We start from the raw sequence: 23,409 nt of genomic DNA, 5'->3' as shown, positions 1-23,409 counted from the left end.
AATTCTTTTTAGCAAGTGTTTAACATATTTATACAGTTACTGTACTTAGATTTTCTGAAATTTGATAGCTTGTTGTGCCCACATTTTAGAACTTCCAGGGTGAGTAATGGAACACATGATCTTGATATCACTGAACAAATCCAATATCTTTTATGCTTCTACTAATCCATGAGGCATTTCAGGTTAAAATGCAGAAAGATTAACTAGACAAATCAATTTTCAAAATATTTATTTTTCTGTTGCATGTGTACAGACCTGAAGTGCCAGAGCAAATATTTTTTCTGGCATCATTCTGCTAGATTTATACATATATATATATAAGAATGCTGCCATCCAACCACCACCGTCAAGTTCACAGACCACATCGAGAGACACAAGTGGTAGTGTGGCACCATGAATCTTCTGTTGGAGACTTTGTTGCTGGCTAATTTGGTCCTGTGTTCAGGATATGTAGTCCCTTCTAATACACCGGTTTTGAACTGTGATGATGAAGAGGCCCATCAGGCAGCTGCAGAAGCAGTACGGTACACCAATGCACATCACCATAATGGATACTTGTTCGCTTTAAACCGGGTTGAGAAAATTATACCACTTCCTTCGGTAAGTCTCACACTAAAATGGGTTGATTCATTTTCTACATTTCCAATTTTTTGGCTCGGTTCATACTTCTGCAGTTTGCTTTTGATCCGTTTCTATAGTGCTTTTTGCAGTAGGTTTTGCGTTTTTTGCACACGCAATTTTACCGCTATTGCATTTTTATGTTTTTTTTTGGCCACTGGGCAGATTAAAAAATATATAATATTGTGGCAAAAACACACTACAGGGTAGATTCATAAACGAGATACGACGGCGTATCTCCTGATACGCCGTCGTATCTCTGAGTGCGAGCGGTCGTATCTATGCGCCTGATTCAGAGAATCAGTTACGCATAGATTTCCCTAAGATCCGACTGGTGTAAGTGTCTTACACCGTCGTATCTTAGGCTGCATATTCACGCTGGCCGCTAGGTGGCGCTTCCGTATAGTTACGCAAGGAATATGCAAATGTGCTAGATACGCCAATTCAGAAACGTACGTACCGCCGGCGCATTTTTTTTTACGTTGTTTACGTTAGGCTTTTTTCGGCGTATAGTTACCCTTGCTATATAAGGCGTAGCTAATGTTAAATATGGCCGTCGTTCCCGCGCTGAGTTTTGACTTTTTTACGTCGTTTGCGTAAGTCGTTCGCGAATACGGCTGTACGTCATTTACGTTCACGTCAAATCCAATACGTCCTTGCGGCGTAATTTGGAGCAATGCACACTGGGATATTTTACGGATGGCGCATGCGCCGTTAAAAAAAAAAAACGTCAAAAACGCGGGGTCAACTCAAATTTAAACAAAACACGCCCCCAACATCCCCATTTGAATTAGGCGGGCTTACGCCGCCACACATACGTTACGCCGCCGTAACTAAGGGCGCAAGTTCTTTCTTTACAGAACTTGCGCCCAAAGTTACAGCGGCGTAACGGAGATACGTTACGCCCGCAGAAAGATGCACGCATCTTTCTGAATCTAGCCCTACATGTTTTTCCGCAGCTTCTCCATTAAAAAACAATGTGTTATTAAAAGATATTAACAAAACATTAACAGCGCTAAAATGAGCCTATGAATGGCTTATGAGTCCAATACTCATGTACTGCAATACATTGTTTTTTAGTACTATTTTATTATAATAGCTGCTTTTCTACTGCACAAAACAATTATCTATTCAACTATCTTTCCATTGAGCGCTAGGATCAGAATAATCCGTTGGCTTTTTTCTGATATAATTTTTTTCAAAGCTTCTCCATTAAAGTCTATTGAACCAAAAAAGAAAGAAAAAAAAAAAGTCCTTGACCCTTTCCAAAAACACAGCGGCTGAAAAAAGCATAGATGTAAACGTATCACATTGGAGACAATGTTAAATGAACTGTAGTGCGCATAGGTGTGAACCAGGCCTAAATTTGTAAAGTGTGTCCACATGGCACATGGACAGTAGATTAAATTTACTGGTTTTTAGTAAGCTCTATGGTTTTGGAAAAACAGTCTTTGCTGGTGTAAATCACTTTTGTTTTTAGTAGATTCGGAAAAAAAATAATAATGTGCTATTTAATAAGGCTTAGAGCAATGTGCAATGTTTATAACCTATAGCGACTAATTGAAAAAAAAAATTCTCACATTATTGTAAACTGAAGAGCATGGAAACCTGTCATGAAAACGATATGGACACTGCTACTGCAGACTTGTAGTAGTTGTACATTTCTGGTCTCTAATGCCTCGTACACACGGCCAGACTTTCCAAGAAAAAAAGTCAGACAGGCTTTTTTTCTCGGATAGTCCAACCGTGTGTAGCCTCCATCAGACTTTTTTGGTCGGTAATCCGACCGACCTTAGATAGAGATTCTGTTCTATTTTTGTCCGTCGGACTTCCGACCGACTCACGGCGGACTTTTGCACAGTCAAAAGTCCGAAGTTTTTCCAACTTCATCATTAAAACGACGTTGCCCACACACCATCGTTTTTAAAAAATTATCTAGCAAAGCGCGGTGACGTACAACACTTCCAACGGCACTATAAAGGGGAAGTTCCATTCGCCTTTGGGCTGCTTTAGATGATTCCGTGTTAGTAAAAGACTATTTGCGCTTTTCTGTCTGTTACATTGTGATGAATGTGCTTACTCCATTATGAATGGCAGTTTTACCAGAACGAGCGCTCCCGTCTCATAACTTGCTTCTGAGCATGCGCAGGTTTTTAACGTCGTTTTAGCCCACACACGATCATTTTTTACAACCCAAAAAACGACATTGTTTAAAACGACGTTAAAAAATGCAGCATGTTCGAATTTTTTTTTTTGTCGTTTTTCAGAACCTGAAAAATAATGTGAAGCCCACACACGATCATTTTAAATGACATTTTTTAAAAACGATGTTTTTTTCATGCCGAAAAATGATCGTGTGTACGCGGCATAAGAGGCATAAGGCTCCATTCATACAAATGTGTTTTTTCATGCTCTTTGCAGAACTGAAGGACCTTTTTTTAACATGGGTTCCTATGGAACACGTTCACATCAATGCATTTTTGTGCCTCTGCGTTTTTGGAAAGGGTCAAGGACTTTTTTGAATGCAAAACCCTTCTTTTTTGTTGCATTTTTGGTTCAATAGACTTCAATTGAGAAGCTGCAGAGAAACATGTAGTAGTAAAAAAAAAGCATAAAAAACGCAAATCTCAAAATCTGTATGTACCCCTTGTATATTGGACTATGTACTTCTATATATTCCCCTTGCCTTTTCCTTTTTGTTCCCCACATGAAATCTCGGTTCAAATAAGGCAAAAAGCACTGCAGAAACACTCAAAAGCAAACTGCATAGGTGTGAATGGAGCCTTATACCCATCATGCCCCAGAAAAACGTGAAAGACAGGATCCAGCTACATTTGTTGCATACTTGTTTCTAGTCAGTAAATCGAACAATCATTCAGTGAACATGAGTATCTAGATTAACTAATTATCACACAAAGAAAAACAATAGTTATTGGGATAAAAATCCAAAGCAGCTAATCACCTATGAACAATATGCTGGGTAGTAAGCTCCGTTCACTCTAGTGCCACTCCAAAGACATGCGATTTCGGAGTGCTACTTTGGTGCAACGTTCATGTGACTTTACACTCTCTGGCACTCAAGTCGCAAGAAAGTCACATTAAAGTAGTGCAGGAACCTTTTCAAAGTCACATAAATTAGAACAGGTACCAAATCAATTGAAATCAATGGGCTGCGACTTGTCATATGACTTTCTGTGTGAACCGAGACTAATAGCCAGATTCAGAGAGAGTTACGCCGGCGTATCAGTAGATACGCCGGCGTAACTCGGAATCTGCGCCGTTCTAAGTTTAAGTGTATTCTCAAACTGAGATACACTTAAACCTAGCTAAGATACGACAGCCTGCGCCGTCGTATCTTAGGGTGCAACTTTTCAGCTGGCCGCTAGGTGGCGCTTCCGTTGAGTTCGGCGTAGAATATGTAAATGCCTAGATACGCCGATTCATGAACATACGTGCGCCCGTCGCAGTAAAGATACGCCGTTTACGTAAGGCGATTTCCGACGTAAAGTTAGTCGAACAAATAGCTGGCCTAGTCAATGTTAAGTATGGCCGTCGTTCACGCGTCAAAATGTGAAAAATTTACGTTGTTTGCGTAAGTCGCCCGTGAATGGGGCTGGACATAATTTACGTTCACGTCGAAACCAATACGTCCTTGCGGCGTACTTTGGAGCAATGCACACTGGGAAATGTACACGGACGGCGCATTCCACCATTCGTAAAAACCGTTAATCACGTCGGGTCACCAAACATTAATAGAAAACACGCCCCCCCCCATCCTAATTTGAATTAGGTGCACTTACGCCGGCCCCATTTACGCTACGCCGCCGTAAGTTAGGAGGCAAGTGCTTTGTGAATACTGCCTGATCAAAGCCAAAATCAGCTGATTTTAAGGGCAATCATCTTAAGCTGGTGGTTTCCATTATTCTTATTTGCATGGTAATATGCTTCAAGTGCCATTAGAAAAACCTCATTAGGACCCTTTCAGATTTGTTCGACCTGAAAGTCGTGCGACTTTGCAGCTATTTTAGGCATGATTTTGCCGCGACTTAAAGCAATGCCTGTGTAATCTTTTTTTTTTTTTTTTTCCACTTCAGACTCAACCTCATATAGTGTGCATTATATGCTCATGTTCTGCGTACCAGCCCATTGCATCTCTATATTGGTTTTGCATCATAAGTGTCGCTTCTTTTGTGTGGAAATTTACTTTTTTCCTCCCTCTTTTTTTTTTTTTTTTTTAAATATAAGTATATATATATTATTTATTTAATATCATTCCTCGTGCTTAAGAGGCGCAAAGTATTTGTGATTTCAATTATCTCCCCCCTAATCTTTCCCCCCCATCCCCTCCCTATCTCACCTTAAACAATCTCTTATATCTCTAGTTCTCTCTAATTTTCTTCTGATATATCTTTTAAGTATCTGTCCTTAATTTTTCTGCGTAACTCCACGATTTCTTAAAAGTCCTCCATTTATCCCATTTCGTGATTTGTAAGATGTTATTGCCCTCTATAGCCTCTTTTAGTTCTTCCATTTTGTATGTTTCTTCAACCGCATCTATCCATTCCCAGATTAAGGGGCACTCCACCTCTTGCCACTTCCTTGGAATAAGTCTCTTAGCGGCATTGAGTAGATGCGGTACAAGCGTTTTCCTGTAACTCTTTATACCTTCCTCCCCCCCATGGAATAGGATGACCCATGGGTCCATCTTGATCTTTTTCCCTGTGATCTCTTCCACACAGGTCAAAATTTGTTCCCAATACCTCTTAATCTTAGGGCATCCCCACCAGAGGTGTGCCATATTTCCTAATGTTTTACATCCCCTCCAGCACTCTCCTGTCTGTTCCTCTTTATACTTTTTTATCTTATCCGGAGTCATGTACCATCCGGATATGCATTTAAAGCACATCTCCGCAGTATGGCTATCTACCGCTGAGGAGTGTGTCAGAGCCAACATTTTATCTATTGTGCCCCCATCCCGCTGTGTTCCCAATTCCCTTTCCCATTTTCTAATGAATGGGGGTATGTTCTGCTCATCCATCTTCAATAGAATCCTATATAACTTTGAGGTAGTTCCTTTAGATCTTTCCGTGGAACATATTTTTTCTAATTCTGTTAACTGGTCTCCCGTTCTCAGTGGTCCTGGGAGATCCTGAACAAAATGTTTGAGCTGCTGGTACCTCCATTCATTGATTTCCATTAAATTATTTTTAAGTTTTAACTCTTGTAGTGTTATTATGTGGCCACCCTTCGTTATATCCCTTAGTTGTACAGTGTCCTGTTTAATCCAATTACCCCCCACTTGTGTTTTACCTGGTGCAAAATAATCGTTATTTTTTAGTGCTATAAAAGGTGAATTATATTCCTTCTGAGTTTTTTTATACACCTTATCCCATATTTTAAGTGCATTTTTTGTTATTTCGTGTGCGTTTTTATCTAGTGTCCTAAATTGGGGAGGGTTCCAAATTATCTTGTCTAACCTCGCCTGTGCTAATTCATTTTCTAAACTTACCCACCTTTTTTCTTTGTTGGCTCTGGCCCACTCCACCACCCTTGTTATTACCACTGCGTCATAGTATCCTTTAACATCCGGTACCGCTAAACCCCCCTTTTTTTTTGGTTGTTTTAGGGTCTGGAGTGATATCCTATGTTTCTTATTTTTCCAAATGTAATTCATAATTAATTTTTTTAGTACAGAGAATAGTGTTCTCGGGAGGGCTATGGGAATCATCTGAAATTTATATAAGATTTTAGGTATAATAACCATTTTGCAATAATTGCGCCTGTGTAATCTTAAGGTCTATGGACCTCAAGTCGCATTAAAGTCAGACCAAAGTAGTGCAGGGACTACTTTGAATTGGCTGTGACTTGAAGTTGCACAGATATGAATGGTACTCATTGGAAATCATGGGGTACGACTTGTCATGCGATTTTACAGTGCAAAGTCACAGGACAAGTCACATAAGGCCCCTTTCACACGGGGCGGATCAGTAATGATCCGCCCTGTGAACCTCCGTATGCTCAGAGGCGATCGCTGGCCCGGCGAATGACAGGGCGGTCCCCGCACACTGTGCAGGGACCACCCTGTCTTTTCTCCGCTCTCCCCTATGGGGGATCGGATGAACACGGACCGCCTGTCCGTGTTCATCCGATCCGCAGACGGAAGGAAAAATAGGGTTTTCCTCCGTCTGCAGAATCGGAGGAGTGCGGAGGCGGGCGAGATCGGGTGTCAGCAGATGTTCATCCGCTGACACCCGCAATCTCATAGGGACCGATGTATGTCAATTTTTCATCCGCACACGGATCGATGAAAAAGCGGACATATGGTCCGCACGTGTGAAAGGGGCCTTAATGTGAAAGGGGCCTTAAACTGATTATAGCCACAAACATATTTATTTACTTTTTGCTTTTTATTTTATTGCAACAATTTTAAACTTACTGTTTTATTTTCTTTACCCTTTTTAAGCATGGGGGAGATGAAATTTATCTTTTCGAATTAGATTTGTTGGAGACCGTATGCCCACATGTGAGTTCAACACCAATAGAACAATGTCCTGTGAGAGCAAAGATTGAACAGGTAGGTCTTCATCAATCTGAAATACCATCAGAATACCAAAAGCAGAGCTCTGTGTTATTGTGTTTTTTTTATATTCATTAATTCCAAATTATTGGTCTGTTACTGTAAGCTATTGACCTAAAAGCTGAACTCTAGCGTTACGCCTTGCACAGTCATACAGTCTCCTCTCCTAATGCTTACTCTGATTACACTGCACACAGTGAGCATCTCTTAGGCCTCGTACACACGACCGGACATGTCCGCTGAAACTGGTCCGCGGACCAGTGTCAGCGGACAGATCCGATCGTGTGTACAGGCTAGCAGACAGATTTCCAGCGGACAAATGTTTCTTAGCATGCTAAGAAACATGTCCGCTGGAACGCTGTCCGGCGGACATGTCCGCTGGTTAGTACACCTAACCAGCGGACAGATATCTCCTGCATGCGTCGAATGGATTCGACGCATGCGTGGAAGTATTTCACTTCCTGTTTTGATGACGTGGCGGCGTCAACGTCACCGCCACGTCACCGCGCTGTCTGTCCGCGCGGATTTCAGTTTGATGGTGTGTACAGCCATCAGACCGAAATCTCCAAGCGGACATGTCCGGCGGACCGTTTTCATCGGACTGTCCGCTCGTCTGTACGAGGCCTTAGTGTGCATTAGATTAAGGTGACAAGATTTTAAAAATAAATTATGGAGACACCCTACTGACCATGTTCGCATTTCATGGGGATCAGACAGGGGAGGAGTAAGGGACAGGACTAATAGCACTGCACGGAATGGCAGATGTGGCCAAATTGTTCTTAAAAGTGGGAGGAGCTTGTACCCACTTACAGAGTGCAGGGTTCAGAAGTATGTAAGTATGTTCAGTGGATATAGAAAAGAATCACACCCTTAAAAATAATCACATTTTGTTCCTTTGCAGCCTGAAATGAAGACAGACACAGATTTTGTTTTATTCAGCTTTGTTTACCAGTGCAATGTATAACATCCAAATGAAATATATAACACCAACATGTACATTTAAAAAAAAAAGTCAAAAACAGAATCACTGAGTTGGAAAAAAGGATCACTCCCTTCTGTTAGTTTTTGTTGGACCACATTTTTCTTTAATTTCAGCCTTCAGTCTGTTGGGATATGTCTCTGCTAACTTTACAAATGTAGACTTTGCAATATTTGCCCACTCTTCTTTGTAGAACTTTTTAAGTTCAGTTACATTTGATAGTGACCGTTTGTGGACTGGACTGCAGTCTTCAAATCATTCCACAGATTTTGGGGTTTAAGTCTGGGCTCTGACTAGGCCATGCAAGGACATTCACCTTTTTCTCCTTCAACCACTGGGTGGTCATTTTTGCTGTGTGCTTTGGGTCATTGTCATGTTGGAAGGTAAACCTCAGTGGCTGCTGGTGCTCAAAATTTTTTGGGGGGGGCGCAAACAAACTGTGCTTATCAAACGCAGCCACTGTGCCATCAAACGCAGCCACTGTGCCCATCAAATGCTGCCACTGTGCCCATCAAATGCTGCCATTGTGCCATCAAACACCACCACTGTGCCATCAAATGCTGCCACTGTGCCCATCAAACTCTGCCAGGGTGCCCATCAAATGCTGCAAATGTGCCCATCGTATGCTGCCACTGTGCCAAATGCTACCTGTGGGCCCATCATATACGTCAACTGTGCCAAATGCTGCCAGTGTGCCCATCAAATGCTGCCAGTGTGCCCATTAAATGCTTCCAGGGTACCTATCAAATGCTGCCAGTGTGCCCATCATATGCTGCCAGTGTGCCAAATGCTGCCAGTGTGCCCATTAATTGCTGCCATGGTGCCCATCAAATGCTGCCAGTGTGCCCATCAAATGCTGCCAGTGTGACCCCCGACCGCTCGCTGTCTGCCCGGCACTTGCCCTGTCTTGGTGGGGCAGCGGGTGACGGTGATGAGCGGGGTCCTTCATGTCTCCTGCAGGGCCGGGCACTTCTCCACACCGTCCTCATCTCCGACTCCCGTCCTCTTGTCCCGTCAGGTGTCCAATAGCGGCGCCTGTTGTTTCAGCCAATCAGGTCTCAGGGTAACCAGACCCAGTGCACCTGATTGGCTGAGAGGCGGGTCAGTGTTAGGGAAGTGATGTATTCGGTTCCCTTACACAACACTGAGTAATGAGCGAACGCACAGCAGTGCGCCCGCTGTTTACCCTTTTGGAAGCCTGTTAGAGTCTACGGCTCTAATCAGGAAGCCTATTAGAGCCCACGGCTCTAATCAGGAAGCCTATTAGAAGGCAATGGCTCTAATCAGGCGCTTCCAAAACCACAGCTGTAATTCATATGCTCGGCGCCCGACAAGGGGTCGGGCACATGAATAGGGGACGGCAGCGGCGACCATAGATAGATTCGTGCAATGCATGAATCTATGTAAGAAAACAGGAGAGGGGGGCGAGCAGGAGAGGGAGGGCGACGCTCCTGCACCCTTTTATGGACGCACCGCCACTGGTAAACGTTCTTCTACAAATTTTTGGCAGAGGGCAGCAGATTTTCCTTAAGAATTTGATGGTATTTTGCCTCATCCATTTTTCCTTCTATCTTGACATGTGCTCCAGTCCCTGGTAGAGAGAAACCCCCCATAACAGGATATTACCACCTCCATGCTTTACTGTAGGAATGGTGTTATACAGTATGTATGGTGAGCTGTATTGGATTTCCGCCAGACATATTGTTTAGTGTTGAAGCCAAATAGTTAAATTTCTGTCTCATCTGACCATAACACCTTTTTCCATGTGGCCTCAGAATTTTCAAGGTGCGTTTAAAGCGGGAGTTCACCCGAAATTTTTTTTTTAACATTAGATTCATGCTCATTTTGTCAAGGGGAATCGGGCAGTTTTTTAAAAACGAAGCAGTAGTTACCGTTTTAGAGAGCGATCTTCTCCGCCGCTTCCGGGTATGGGCTGCGGGACTGGGCGTTCCTATTTGATTGACAGTCTTCCGACACGCTTCCGACGGTCGCATACATCGCGTCACGAGTAGCCGAAAGAAGCCGAACGTCGGTGCGGCTCTATACGGCGCCTGCGCACCGACGTTCGGCTACTTTTGGAAAATCGTGACGCGATGGATGCGACCGTCAGAAGCCTGTCGGAAGACAGGAAGCGGCGGAGAAGATCGCTCTCTAAAATGGTAAGTACTGCTTCCTTTTTAAAAAAAACTACCCGATTCCCCTTGACAAAATGAGCATCAATCTAATGTTAAAAATTAACACTTCCGGGTGAACCTCCACTTTAAGGTGGTCAGATGAGACTAAAATGTTATTATTTGGTCTCAATACCAAACGATATGCAAAATAGCTCACCATCCAAATAACACCATTCCTACAGTAAAGCGTGATCCTGTTATGGGGGGGTTTCTTTGCAACAGGGACTGGAGCACAGGTCAGGATGGAGGATAGAAAAAAAATGGATGGGGCAAAATACCATGTATACTAATACCAATTATATATACCGTATTTATCGCCCTATAGCGCGCACCGGCATATAGCACGCACCCCAAACCTAGAGGAGAATCCTAGAGAAAAAAAGAAATACTCACAATTTTGTCCGGTCCGGTGTCTGTCTGCGGCATTCGTGGTGTCCTCGTGGTGTCCTCCCCACTTCTTCCCGCTTCTCCCGCGCTGTTTTTGAATGCCGCCGCCGACATATACCAAGTGCAGTACACTCGGGTACACTCGAGTCTTCGCTCGGCCACGCTCGGCTCCTCTCGCGGAGCCGATCGTGGCCGAGCCCAGGCGAGTGTACCCGAGTACCAATTTGATGCAGTTTGCAGTGTATGGTCTGAGCACTGACAGACTGCCCCCCCCCCCCGACCCTTTCAACCTCTGAAGCAATGCTGGCAACACTCATACGTCTATTTCCCAAAGACAACCTCTGGATATGACGCTGAGCACGTGCACTCAACTTCTTTGGTCGAGCATGGCGAGGCCTGTTCTGAGTGGAACCTGTCCTGTTAAACTGCTGTATGGTCTCGGCCACCATGTTGCAGGGTTTTGGCAGTCTTTATGTAAAGCAACAATTATTTTTTTCAGATCCTCGGATAGTTCTTTGCCATGAGGTGCTATGTTGAACTTCCTGTGACCAGTATGAAAGAGTGAGAGCGATAACATCAAATTTAACACACATGCTCCCCATTCACGCTTGAGACGAGTCACATGACACAGGGGAGGAAAAATGGTTAATTGGGCTAAATTTGGACATTTTCACTTAGGGGTATACTTACTTTTGTTGCCAACAGTTTAGACATTAATGGCTGTGTGTTGAGTTATTTTGCGGGGACAGCAAATTTACACTGTTATACAAGCTGTATGCTCACTACTTTACATTGCAGCAAAGTGTAATTTCTTCAGTGTTGTCACATGATATAAAATATTTACAAAAATGTGAGGGGTGTACTCACTTTTGTGAGATACTGTGCATGTATTGGAAACACGACAAAGTCGGAGGCACAGTGAGTAACACTACCTGTGATTATAGTTGCCATTAAAAGTCCCCACTACAGTTCTCAGATCAGCAGATGACCTTGATCAAGAGCACCTAAGTTGGCTGACCAGAACTCCCCTCAACATTGCCACTAACCCCAACTCCCCACCAGCACTGCCACTCATCCCATTCCCCCCACCAAGGAGTAAGAGAAGGAATAATGTAAGGGAGAGGAAAAGAGGGGGAGCAACAAAGAAAAAGGGAGAGAAAGAATAAGAGAAAGAACAAGAAATACGGTTAGAGAGAGGGATGGGGGGAAAAAACAAGAAATTAGGATAGACAGAGATAAAAGGGAAAGTAAGGAGAACAAAGAGAAAGAGGGGTACATCCTAAAATGTACCAGAAGGGGTACTGTACTAGTGGAAGGGACTAAGGGAGCTCTAAATGTCCATGGGTTGGGGGTGCAAATTCCTTTTCTTGCCTTGGGTGCTGACAACCCACACTACGAAAATAATTTTACTGTTAGGGGTCCCCACAACTTGGAAAATGTTATCAAGGGGTCACGGCACTAGAGGGGTTGAGAACCACTGGTGTAGACTCTATAACTTTCACTTTATTTTAGTAAATAATATACACTGATTTTGGGTTATTTTCGCCAAAGAAATGTAATAGAATACATTTTGGCCTAAATTTAAAGGAAGATTATTTATTTGCACAAATGTATAGCAGAAAGTAATTTATATGGCATTTATATGGCAAAAAATCCAGTGGTGAATAAATTACAAAAAAAAAAAAAACAGCTCTCTCCGTCTCATAAAATTATATAAAAATGCAATTTGGGTACAGTGTTGCATGACTGAGTAATTGGCATTCAAAGTGTGACAGCGCTAAAATTTGAAAATTGGCCTGGGCAGGAAGGGGGGGGGGAGTGTCCGGTATTGAAGTGGTTAAACTAATTTGTTTATTGTATACAGTAAAGGACATTTCACAAAGGCAGCAAGTAAGAGTGGGAAATTGACATCAAAAACGACTTGCTTGTAAACAATAATTTTAAAGGGGTTGTAAAGGTTTGTTTTTTATTTTCTAAATAGGTTCCTTTAACGACCGCTGCATGTACTTATATGTCGGCAAAATGGCACGGACAGGCAGAACGACGTGCCCGCACGTCGTTGCCTTTCCGCGGGTCGGGGGTCCGATCGGGACCCCCCCGGTACATGTGGCGGTCGGTAAGCCTCAGGGAGCGATCCGGGATGAGGGCGCGGCTATTCGTTTCTAGCCGCCCCCTCACAATCGCTCCCCGGAGCTGAAGAACGGGGAGAGCCGTATGTAAACTGCATCGATTGTGTGATCCCTTTTATAGGGAGACACGATCGATGACGTCAGTCCTACAGCCACACCCCCCTACAGTTGTAAACACACACTAGGTGAACCCTAACTCCTCCAGCGCCCCCTGTGCTTAACTCCCAAACTGCAACTGTCATTTTTACAGTAAACAATGCAATTTAAATGCATTTTTTGCTGTGAAAATGACAATGGTCCCAAAAATGTGTCAAAATTGTCCGAAGTGTCCGCCATAATGTCGCAGTCACGAAAAAAATCGCTGATCGCTGCCATTAGTAGTAAGAAAAAAAAATAATAATAAAAATGCAATAAAACTATCCCCTATTTTGTAAACGCTATAAATTTTGCGCAAACCAATCGATAAACGCTTATTGCGATTTTTTTTACCAAAAATAGGTAGAAGAATACGTATCGGCCTAAACTGAGGAAAAAAAAATGTTTTATATATGTTTTTGGGGGATATTTATTATAGCAAAAAGTAAAAAATATTGCATTTTTTTCAAAATTGTCGCTCTATTTTTGTTTATAGCGCAAAAAATAAAAACCGCAGAGGTAATCAAATACCACCAAATGAACTAACTTAAAGGAACCTATTTAGAGAATAAAAAACAAACCTTTACAACCCCTTCTTAATTTCATTGAGATGTGTTTTGTATTGCTAAAGTAGCTTTCTGACAACTATTCTTTGATTACCTTTTTACCCTCAGGCAGTAGAAGCAGATTGTGATTACAAAATGAGGAAGCATAATAACACTTATGAGGTCCTTCAAGCAAAATGCAAGTCTGAATTAAGTAATTTTTTATTATTCAAATTACTATTTGTAATAATGTTAATAATAATATTTTTGTTGTTGTGATATTTTATGCTATAAAGAAAGTAAAGGCATTGCTCCGCTCATAGATTTTATGTTTTATTGTGAAAATAGGAAGATTACCCCTTGAAAGAAAACTATCATAAAGAAAGACACTCCACCAAACATGATATTTTAGTTGTTGGCGAAGGCTGTGGAGGTCAGTCAGCCTATTGCTTTGCTCTTGGATACTCACAACATCATCCTGCCATGATTTCTAATGGGAGTATTTCTGCTCACCTGTGTGTGTTTCAGGGTCTCCTGCCACCTTCTCCATAATACACAATTTGATAAATGTCAGCAGGCAGATGTTTCTGAGAAATATAAAAAGTGTCATGTACCTAAACTCACTAGCATCTACCAAAGGCTTTGAGCATTAGTCCAATATCCAAGCCCAGCTTGTAGTGAGATAATTCAGTTACGGATCTAAGGTCTTGTGTATAGGGGCAAATGCAATCAGCTTGCTTTTTGAGTTGCAAAGTTCTAGCTGCTTGGTTTTCATAATGATTCTCTAGCATTACTATGTTCTGAATAATCAACTCACAATACATATGCATACTTGATCTAGGTCAAAGGCTAATGCCGCGTACACACGACCGTTTTTAATGTCATGGAAAAAAAAAAGTTTTTCCTCTACGTGATTCTTGTCAAGCCTGCCTTGCATACACAGGATCATGAAAAAAAAATTCTTGCGCAAAGCGCGGTGATTTACAACACGTACGACGGCACTATAAAGGGGAATGGCGCCACCCTTTGGGATGGTTATGTAAATTTCAGTTTTGATAATTTTCTTCTGAGCTTTGCGCGTTTTTCCCCCGTTGTTAAAGTCTACACACGACCGCTTTTCATGACGAGAAAAACGACAATGTGAAAAAACGACGAGATAAAATAGAGCAGGTTCTAAATTTATAATGGCCATTTTTTCTTGTTGAGAAAAATGCTCTGGAGCCTAAACAAGATCGTTTTTAAATGACCAATGAATATGAAAAAAAGATGACGTCACTGGGTGGCCACGCCCCATGGCTATATAAGGAATGGCAGACAGCGGGAGCCGACACAACAAAGGCAGACAGCAATGGAGGAAGGCCATTTTTTTTATTTCTAGCGGGCAGTGGCGGACAAAGAAGATGACATCACCAAAGTGAAAAAGGAGAAGAAACTACCAGAGGAAGAAGAAACACCGGAGGGAGAAGAAACACCAGAGGGAGAAGAAACACCGGAGGGAGAAGAAACACCGGAGGGAGAAGAAACACCAGACGGAGAAGAAACACCAGAGGGAGAAGAAACACCGGAGGGATAAGAAACACCAGAGGGAGAAGAAACACCGGAGGGAGAAGAAACACCGGAGGGAGAAGAAACACCAGAGGGAGAAGAAACACCAGAGGGAGAAGAGGAAGAAGAAACACTGGATGAAGAAGACACGGTTTTTAATAAATTTAATAATTGTGTTTTGTAACACTACACTTCTTTTTTTTTGGTGAATGGGTAGGGGTACAATGTACCCCATACTCATTTACATAGGGGGGGGCATCTGGGGGTGCCCTTGTTAAAGGGGGCTTCCAGAATCCGATAAGCCCCCTGCTCGCAGACACCCACAAACACCGCCCCGGGTTGTTGGGAAGAGGTCCTTGTACCCATCAACATTGAGGGAATGCTGCCTGGTATGGTTCAGGAGGAGGGGCGCTTGCTCGTACCCTCTCTTTTCTGACCTGCCAGGCTGCATGCTTGGATAAGGGTCTGGTATGGACTTTGGGTGGGACCCCACGCCCTTTTTTAAAAACCATATCAGACTGGAAGGGCATCGTATGGACCTGGGGGGACCCCACAGCGTTTTTTTTTTTTTTTTAACCTCTTGACCACTGGGCACTTAAACCCCCTTCCTAACCAGACCAATTTTCAGCTTTCGGTGCTCTCACAATTTGAATGACAATAACTCAGTCATACAACATTGTGCCCATCTGAAATTTTTGTCCTTTTTTCCCACAAATAGAGCTTTCTTTTGGTGGTATTTGATCACCTCTGGGTTTTTTATTTTTTGCGCTATAAAAGAAAAAACACTGAAAATTCTGTAAAAATAAAAAAAAATCCAATTTCTGTCATATTAGCAGGTATTGCGGAGTATTGGGGGTATTGCAGAGTATTGGGGGTATTGCAGAGTATTGCAGAGTATTGGGGGTATTGCAGAGTATTGGTGTCATTGCAGAGTATTGGTGTTATTGCAGAGTATTGCACAGGGAGGGATGACTGCATTTGTCACAGATCCAGCCCACACTGCTGCTGCTTCCGCTCTCCCCCCTCTCCTCTCACACTGTACCGATCGGTCATTTGACGGAGCGATCACGTGGTAAATGGCTGCTATCAGCGGCAATTTACTGCGATCTGTGATGCGCCGGGTCTAGAAGATCACAGATGATTCCGGGAGCGCGCCCCAGGGGGCACGCGAGTGAAGGATTCTGGGAGGACGTCCCAGGGACGTCCTCCCAGAATAACTCCACCGTGCTGTAGACGTCTTTTGTCTATGGCGCGGTGGGGAAGTGGTTAAGATCTGTTTTTTTTTGCCGGAAACTTTTTTCTTTCATTCAGCTGTCAGTGGGGAACCCCGCTGACAGCTAATGACTCATCGGTTGTTCACGACCCGCTCCTTAGCAACCATCTATATACAATGTTTAAAGCAGAAAAATAAAAACCACAAAACACATAAAAAATCGCATCACAAACACAATACTTGCATTTCTGATGCAATTCCATTGAAGTCTATTCCACGCAAAACCCAAGATTAAAAGACCCTTTCCAAAAACGCATTGGCTGCAAAACGCATAGATGTGAACATGTACCATAGAAAACCATGTTAAATGGACTGTAGTGCGTTTCTGCAAAATGCAAAATGCACTAAATAAACGCATTGATGTGAACCTAGGGTTAGAGAGCACGTTTGTCAGACAATAATGTCTATAAGGAAATAGAGTTTTCATGATGCCAGCAATGACAGTCTACATATTTTCCTCATAAACAAAGTTTATTTTCATTCATATCATGCATTCTATACCTACTCCTCATTGTTTCTTGAAAAAATATATGTATTATTTTAACCACTTAAGACCCGGACCAATATGACCAATATGGCCCCTTTTTGCGATTCGGCACGGCATTGCTTTAACTGACAATTGCGCGGTCGTGCGACGTGGCTCCCAAACAAAATTGGCGACCTTTTTTTCCCACAAAATAGAGCTTTCTTTTGGTGGTATTTGATCACCTCTGCGGTTTAAATTTTTTGCGCTATAAACAAAAATAGAGCGACAATTTAAAAAAAAAATCAATACTTTTTACTTTTTGCTATAATAAATATCCCCCAAAAATATATATATAAAAACATTTTTCCTCAGTTTAGGCCGATACGTATTCTTCTAAATATTTTTGGCAAAAAAACCCTGCAATAAGCGTTTATTGATTGGTTTGCGCAAAATTTATAGCGTTTACAAAATAGGGGATAGTTTTATGGCATTTTTATTGATATTTCTTTTTACTACTAATGGCGGTGATCAGTGATTTTTGTCGTGACTGCGACATTATGGCACACAAATCGGACACTTTTGACACATTTTTGGGACCATTGTCATTTTCACAGCGAAAAGTGCTATAAAAATGGACTGATTACTGTGAAACTTACACTGGCAGTGAAGGGGTTAACCAGGAGGGGGCGCTGTAGGGGTTAAGTGTGTTCTAAGGGAGTGTTCTTACAGACGATCACTGACATCCGAATTAGGAAGAACGGGGAAGGTTTGTTTACACTCACCTCTCTCCGTTCTTCCTCTCTGTGACCCGATCGCGCGACACCGTCGGCGATCGGGTCCTGTGGGCGCGGTCACGGAGGACAGGACCGGGTCTCGAGCGCGCCTCTGGGCATCTTAAAGGGGACGTACCTGTACGTCCATGTGCCCAGCCGTGCCATTCTGCCGACGTAAATAGTCCTGTGACGGTCCTTAAGCGGTTAAAGACAAGTATTGGAATGAGTCAGTCTGTCCCTGAAAGACAGAATTCATCTGTAATGCGATATTTCAATCTGCAATATCGTACCTCGTTGCTTTCTTCCAGAATCAGCGGAGAAGTTACCTCGGGTGTGCCCAAATTGTCCTCACATCACACCTCTTAATGACACCCGGGTTGTGCATGCGGTTGATGTGGCACTTCATAAATTCAACAGTGGAAATACTACAAACTTTTATAGCCTCCAGGAGATCGGCCGTGGGAGGATTCAGGTATTCCCTATTATAGCATGTATAGGTAGAAAACATAAAGGCTAAATTCAACTTTTGTTTAATTATCCTTAAGGTTACAATCCCTACCCCTACAGCCCACCCCCCAAGCCTAATACTTACCTGTTCACTCTACTGTAATATTCTTACTATGTGGCCCACAGGGGTCACTCCTTCACTTTTGCAAATTGAGAAGCCATCTGTTGTGTCCCAGCATTAGATGGGCTCTCCTTAGGAATGAATGGAATTTTCTCTGCATGTGTGCATAAGAAGCCAGGAGATGACTGGGAGAGTTTGCAACAACAGTGCTAAAGTGGTGGCTGCAAGTGGCTGTCCTGAATTGATTCCTGTGCCCCTGTGGAGTTTTTGGATAATAGGCCTAGGCTGTATATAGGTAGGGTTGCCACCTGTCCGGAAATCACCTGGACAGTTTGGGTTTGGAATCATGCGTCCAGGTTTCAGACTACCAGAAAACCAGACACATTATTCAGACCGGACTATGGCTTCCAAATACATCTGGATGAGAGGTGCTGACTGCCAAGGGGTGAGTGAGATCACCATCCATCCCTGTCTGTGACTGAAGTGTCCCCCCTTCTCTCTCCTGCCTCTGAGTGAGTACACTAAGGCAAATCAGGGTTCTCAGGGCACCCCTTATTTCACAGTTCCCCTTTACACCAGAGACCACAGTGTTCCCCCTTACATTAGAATCCTCTGTATACATCAGAGTTCTCAGTGTTCCACCTTAAATCAGGTTTTCCAGAGCATCCCTTTAGTTAGAGTCCCCAGAGTTCTCCTTTACAGAGTCTGCAGAGTCTCCCCTTACAGTGAAAGGGAACTCTGCGAGTTCAGATGTAAAAGGGGAACTTTGCAAATTCAGACGTAAAAGGGGAACTCTGTGGACTCTGATGTAAAGGGGAATCTTGTTATTAACTTCATATGATTAGAAATTATATTTAATATATGTATAGTTTATACTATAAAAAAAAAATTGCTGTGTGCCGCTAAAGTGTTTGGGTTTGACTTGAAGAAAAGGTGGCAACCCTATATATAGGGCCTTCAACTTCAAACCTGATTGTGAGAATTTCCCACCCTCTTTTAATCATCAGCTATCAGAGCTTAACACAATGGAAGGGCTTCAAAGAGAAGTATGTTTTTTTTGTTTTTTTTTTATATATTTATGCTTACCTAGGTGGATGCAACATCAATCCGCCGATCACTTGGTTCTCACAGCTCCGTGAGTTGTCAGTCACAGCTCTCTGCTCATTTCCCTCCTCGCTAATTGGAGTGCTGAGCTATGGAGGGGGCAGAGCAGCCATCTCAGGCTCTTAGCAGCTCGCTGAGAGGCTGAGATGGCTGTCAGTCCAGGCACCTGGGAGATCAGACTTCCTGGACTGATATCTGTGATGTCAGCATTCTGAAAACGGGTCACAACAAAACAAAACAAAATTGCACTCCTGTGATCCATTGGAGATGTCCAACCAAACAAGCTTTGGCTGGACTTCTCCTTTAATCTTGACCTGAGCAGAAGTTGAAGCTCCATGTATAACCTGGATCTATGATCCAAGGGTCTGCATAGAGCACAGATATTGCTCTAAACAGGTTCTTGCAGACAATTATTCTCAATTTGGGCTGATTTAAGGTCCCATGTACAGCTTTAAAATATCACAAGAGTGTCTCAACATTCATGCCAGTGTACACACCAGGGATGTCAGACTCAACAACTAAGGTTCCTGCACACCTCATACACACACATTTGAGGAGAGTGCTGGAGTCCAATGACAGTCCTTCACAACACTTTATTTGGTAAAAGATAAGCGATCTTAGACATCAGCAGAATGCTAACCGTATTAAGCTTGGATCTAGGATCCAGGGGACTCCAAGGAGATGCAATGGTTAATTGGAAGAATAACAGGTTGACTTACTAAAACTGGAACATGCAAAATCTGGTGCAGCTCTGCAGAGAAACCAATCAGCTTCCATTTTTTTTGTCATAGCTTAAGGCCCCTTTTCACACTGGGGCGGGAGGCGCAGTGGCGGTATAGCGGCGCTAAAAATAGCGGCGCTATACTGTCGTATTTCCCGCGAGATTCGGCCGCTAGCGGTGTGGTATTAACCCTCGCTAGCGGCCAATAAAGGGTTAATACCGCCCTCAATGCGCCTCTGCAGAGGCACATTGCGGGCTGTATTGCTGCGGTTTCCCATTGTTTTAAATGGGAAGGAGCAGTGAAGGAGCGGTATACACACTGTTCCTCTCTCCGCTCCAAAGATGCTGCTGGCAGGAGATTTTTTTCTCTCCCGCCAGCGCATCGCCTCAGTGTGAAAGCCCTCGGGCTTTCACATTGAGTATGCAGTGCAGGAGTTTTTCAGGCGGTATAGCAGCGCTATTTTTAGCACTGTACCGCCTGAAAAACTCCTCAGTGTGAAAGGGTTAATACTGAACAAGCTGAAGTTAGATTTTACACCCTCCAGTTTTAGTAAATCAACCCCATAATGTCAATATTGTCACAAGGACAGAAAGTGAAAAAAATCTTTAAAATTCTGACATTTTACAGTTCAAAACTCTATCCAAAACGAAAAAAAAAAAGATTTAACTACAGGTACAATTTAACCAAATATTTACAAAACTCAGCAACTGTGAGAGCCGGTTCACATAGGGGCGGCACGACTTTCTGAGCGACTCGGCAAGGCGATCTGCCCACGACTTCAGAGGCGACTTGCAAAATGACTTCTGTATTGAAGTCAATGCAAGTCGTCCCAAAATAGTACAGGAACCTTTTTCTAAGTCAGAGCAACTTGAGTCGCTCCTATTAGAACGATTCCATTGTACAGAACGGAGCGCGACTTGTCAGGCGGCTAAGTCGCCTGACGAGTCGCGCCTGTGTGAACCGTCTCTCACTGATTATGTTTTGCAGATAACCCACTCCCTAAGAATTCTCTAACTCTCTAATATATTATAACATTAAACAGACTATTTTCTTGTACTGAATTTAGCAATGCAAAAAGTTAATTCAAATGCATGTATTAAAATGTTATACTAAATAACAGTTAAAATGTAACTGTGGCAAAAAATAAAAAGACATACTGTATATGATGCAGTCTATCATTATCATTAAAGGGGTAGAGAAAGGAAGCGCCACCTAAGTGCAGTATTAAAGAGGTTCTTTTAATGACACATTGTAAAAAACACACTTACAAGAAGGTAAGGAAAGAAGGCTCATCTGTAACATCCTGTAGTCCTCATCCCGGATCCATGGGCTGCTTTAGAAGTGAAGAAAGCAGATTGTGTGGAGTCTTCAGGCCTGTCCTGTGGCCTTCAGGATGTAGTCTGTTCCAGCCTCACAGGTCACGTGACAGGTCACGTGATTACTTCCCAGGAACACTTCCGGGAGGAGGGTCAAACAGGGAGAACAAAGGCTGATTGGGCTACGCGCTCGGAGCCACTGCTCCTTCTATTGGCCTCTCAGGTTTATCAGAATCTGGAAGACCCCCAGATCTTGACCCCCCCTGTGTGAAATGGTAATGGGGTACACTGTACCCCTACCATTTCACGAAGGAAGTGTAAAGTATTGCAAAAAAACACACTGACACCATAGAATAAAGTCCTTTATTTAAAAAAAAAAAAGAAAAACTCCAGCGGTGAGAAATCCACTCGTTCCCGGCTTCCTGCGTTGTCCTGATCCTGCGACGGCTGCGGGTGATCTCCAGCGATGAGAAGATCCTGCGTCGGGTGATCTCCGCTCCAGCGCTGAGAAGATCCATCCATCCAGCGCAGCAGCATCCCCGACCTCCTCTGACCGCTGGACACAGCCCAGCGAATGACGCGCTGCAGCTGTGACATTACTTATATAGAGGAGGCAGGGCCACCCGTCACGTGACCCCGCCCCCTCTGACGTACCCTGTGCTACGTCACTGGGTAAGCCCAGGGTCTTTCCTGGAAGAGGAAAGACCCTCTTACCTCCTCATTTGTCCCTCATTTTGGTCTGATCTATAGTGTATATAAAGTGCATTTTTTATCTTTCAAAAAGTGTTTGCCCAGCGCTAAACCTTTCATCCAATATTTACATTGCTGCATTTGTAAATTTTAGAAGCCAATATAAAGGACTAGTAGTGGTAAAAAAAAGCCCTTATGGATTTAATTAACCTTTTTTTGGGGTTAACTCTCCTTTAAGGGGTGTGGCTAGTAGGTGTCCCTCATTCCCATTTCAAAATGTTGGGAGGTGTGGGCACCACCATTGTTTGCATGTAAGAGAAACAAAATGTTACCCCAGCTCCACTGCCAATGGCCACGAATTCGACGAACTGTGATCCAATGCTCTAGCCAGGATGTTCAGGCCCCATAAATACTTGAATGAAAAAAAGGGCTGGCAACTCGAATGCTCCTGAATAAAAGTCCTTTATTGGTTACATAGGTATACGGGTAAAGGCGATATATATACTGACGCGTTTCAGCTCAGAAGCCTTCATCAAAGCATGATTTGATCAGAGCATCTGAGTTGCCAGCCCTCTTTTGATTCAAGAGTTTTTTTTCATGTAACCTCTCATAAAATGGTTACATGAGAATAGGGCTTCTAACCAGCCCTGCATGGAGATGCACCCAGAGCTGGCAGTTCTCGCCAAACACAAACTGGACACAGCTAATCCTCCAGTTGTACGTGTCAATAGCACAACGTGCTGCTGCGTCTACAGACAGTGTTTAGCCACATCTAAACACTGTAGTCTAGCTGCCCTTCTGAATAAGGCCTTAATGCTAGTGACAGACTGCATAATACAGTATAGATCATTTGGATTTTGCACATAGTTACATTTTAAATAAATCTATTTAAAAAATGCCAAGAAAGGCACAGAAGCATTCAATTTACTGGGGACATGACATTTTATCATGCAAATGTCTACAGATATCTATAAATTGTTTTTAACAAAGAATAAACTTTTGTATTTACAGCAAGGTGTAGGCAATACAGCCATTGTTGAGTTTATTGCAGCAGCAACTAACTGTAGTAAAGAAGATGCAGCATCTGGTTTGAATAAATGTGTGAAAGAAGATGGTCCAAAGGCTGTAAGTATAATGAAACATAAGTAGAGATGGCATTTTATCTAAAAGTAGAGGAATTTTGGCACTTGAAGCACAGAATCTGTACTAATACATGAAAAGTTAAAGACAGAGGGCCAGATTCTCGTAGAATCCGCTGCGGGATAGCGTAAGCCATTTACACTACGCCGCCGCAACTTACTGGAGCAAGTGCCGTATTCTCAAAGCACTTGCTCCGTAATTTGCGGCAGCGTAGTGTAAATGGCCCGGGGTAAGGCCGCGTAATTCAAAGGGGGCGGCTTGTATTTAA

At 43.0% G+C, this 23,409-nt stretch overlaps 1 protein-coding gene across 1 annotated transcript in view; it reads left to right on the top strand.

The window, feature by feature from the left end:
- The first annotated feature begins 345 nt into the window (after positions 1 to 345).
- AHSG (alpha 2-HS glycoprotein) overlaps positions 346 to 23,409 on the top strand; it is a 38,655-nt gene continuing 15,591 nt past the window's right edge. The window contains exons 1-5 of the mRNA XM_040349463.1: positions 346 to 600; positions 7,082 to 7,192; positions 13,674 to 13,758; positions 17,910 to 18,073; positions 23,013 to 23,126. Of these exons, the coding sequence (XP_040205397.1) occupies positions 394 to 600; positions 7,082 to 7,192; positions 13,674 to 13,758; positions 17,910 to 18,073; positions 23,013 to 23,126 (681 nt within the window). The 5' untranslated portion in view covers positions 346 to 393. The remainder of the gene's footprint in view (positions 601 to 7,081; positions 7,193 to 13,673; positions 13,759 to 17,909; positions 18,074 to 23,012; positions 23,127 to 23,409) is intronic.

Source organism: Rana temporaria, chromosome 4 (assembly GCF_905171775.1).
Source record: "Rana temporaria chromosome 4, aRanTem1.1, whole genome shotgun sequence".
In the NCBI taxonomy this organism is placed as follows: domain Eukaryota; kingdom Metazoa; phylum Chordata; class Amphibia; order Anura; family Ranidae; genus Rana; species Rana temporaria.
Note: the sequence above shows the minus strand (reverse complement) of the source record. Positions and strands in the feature narration are given on the sequence as shown.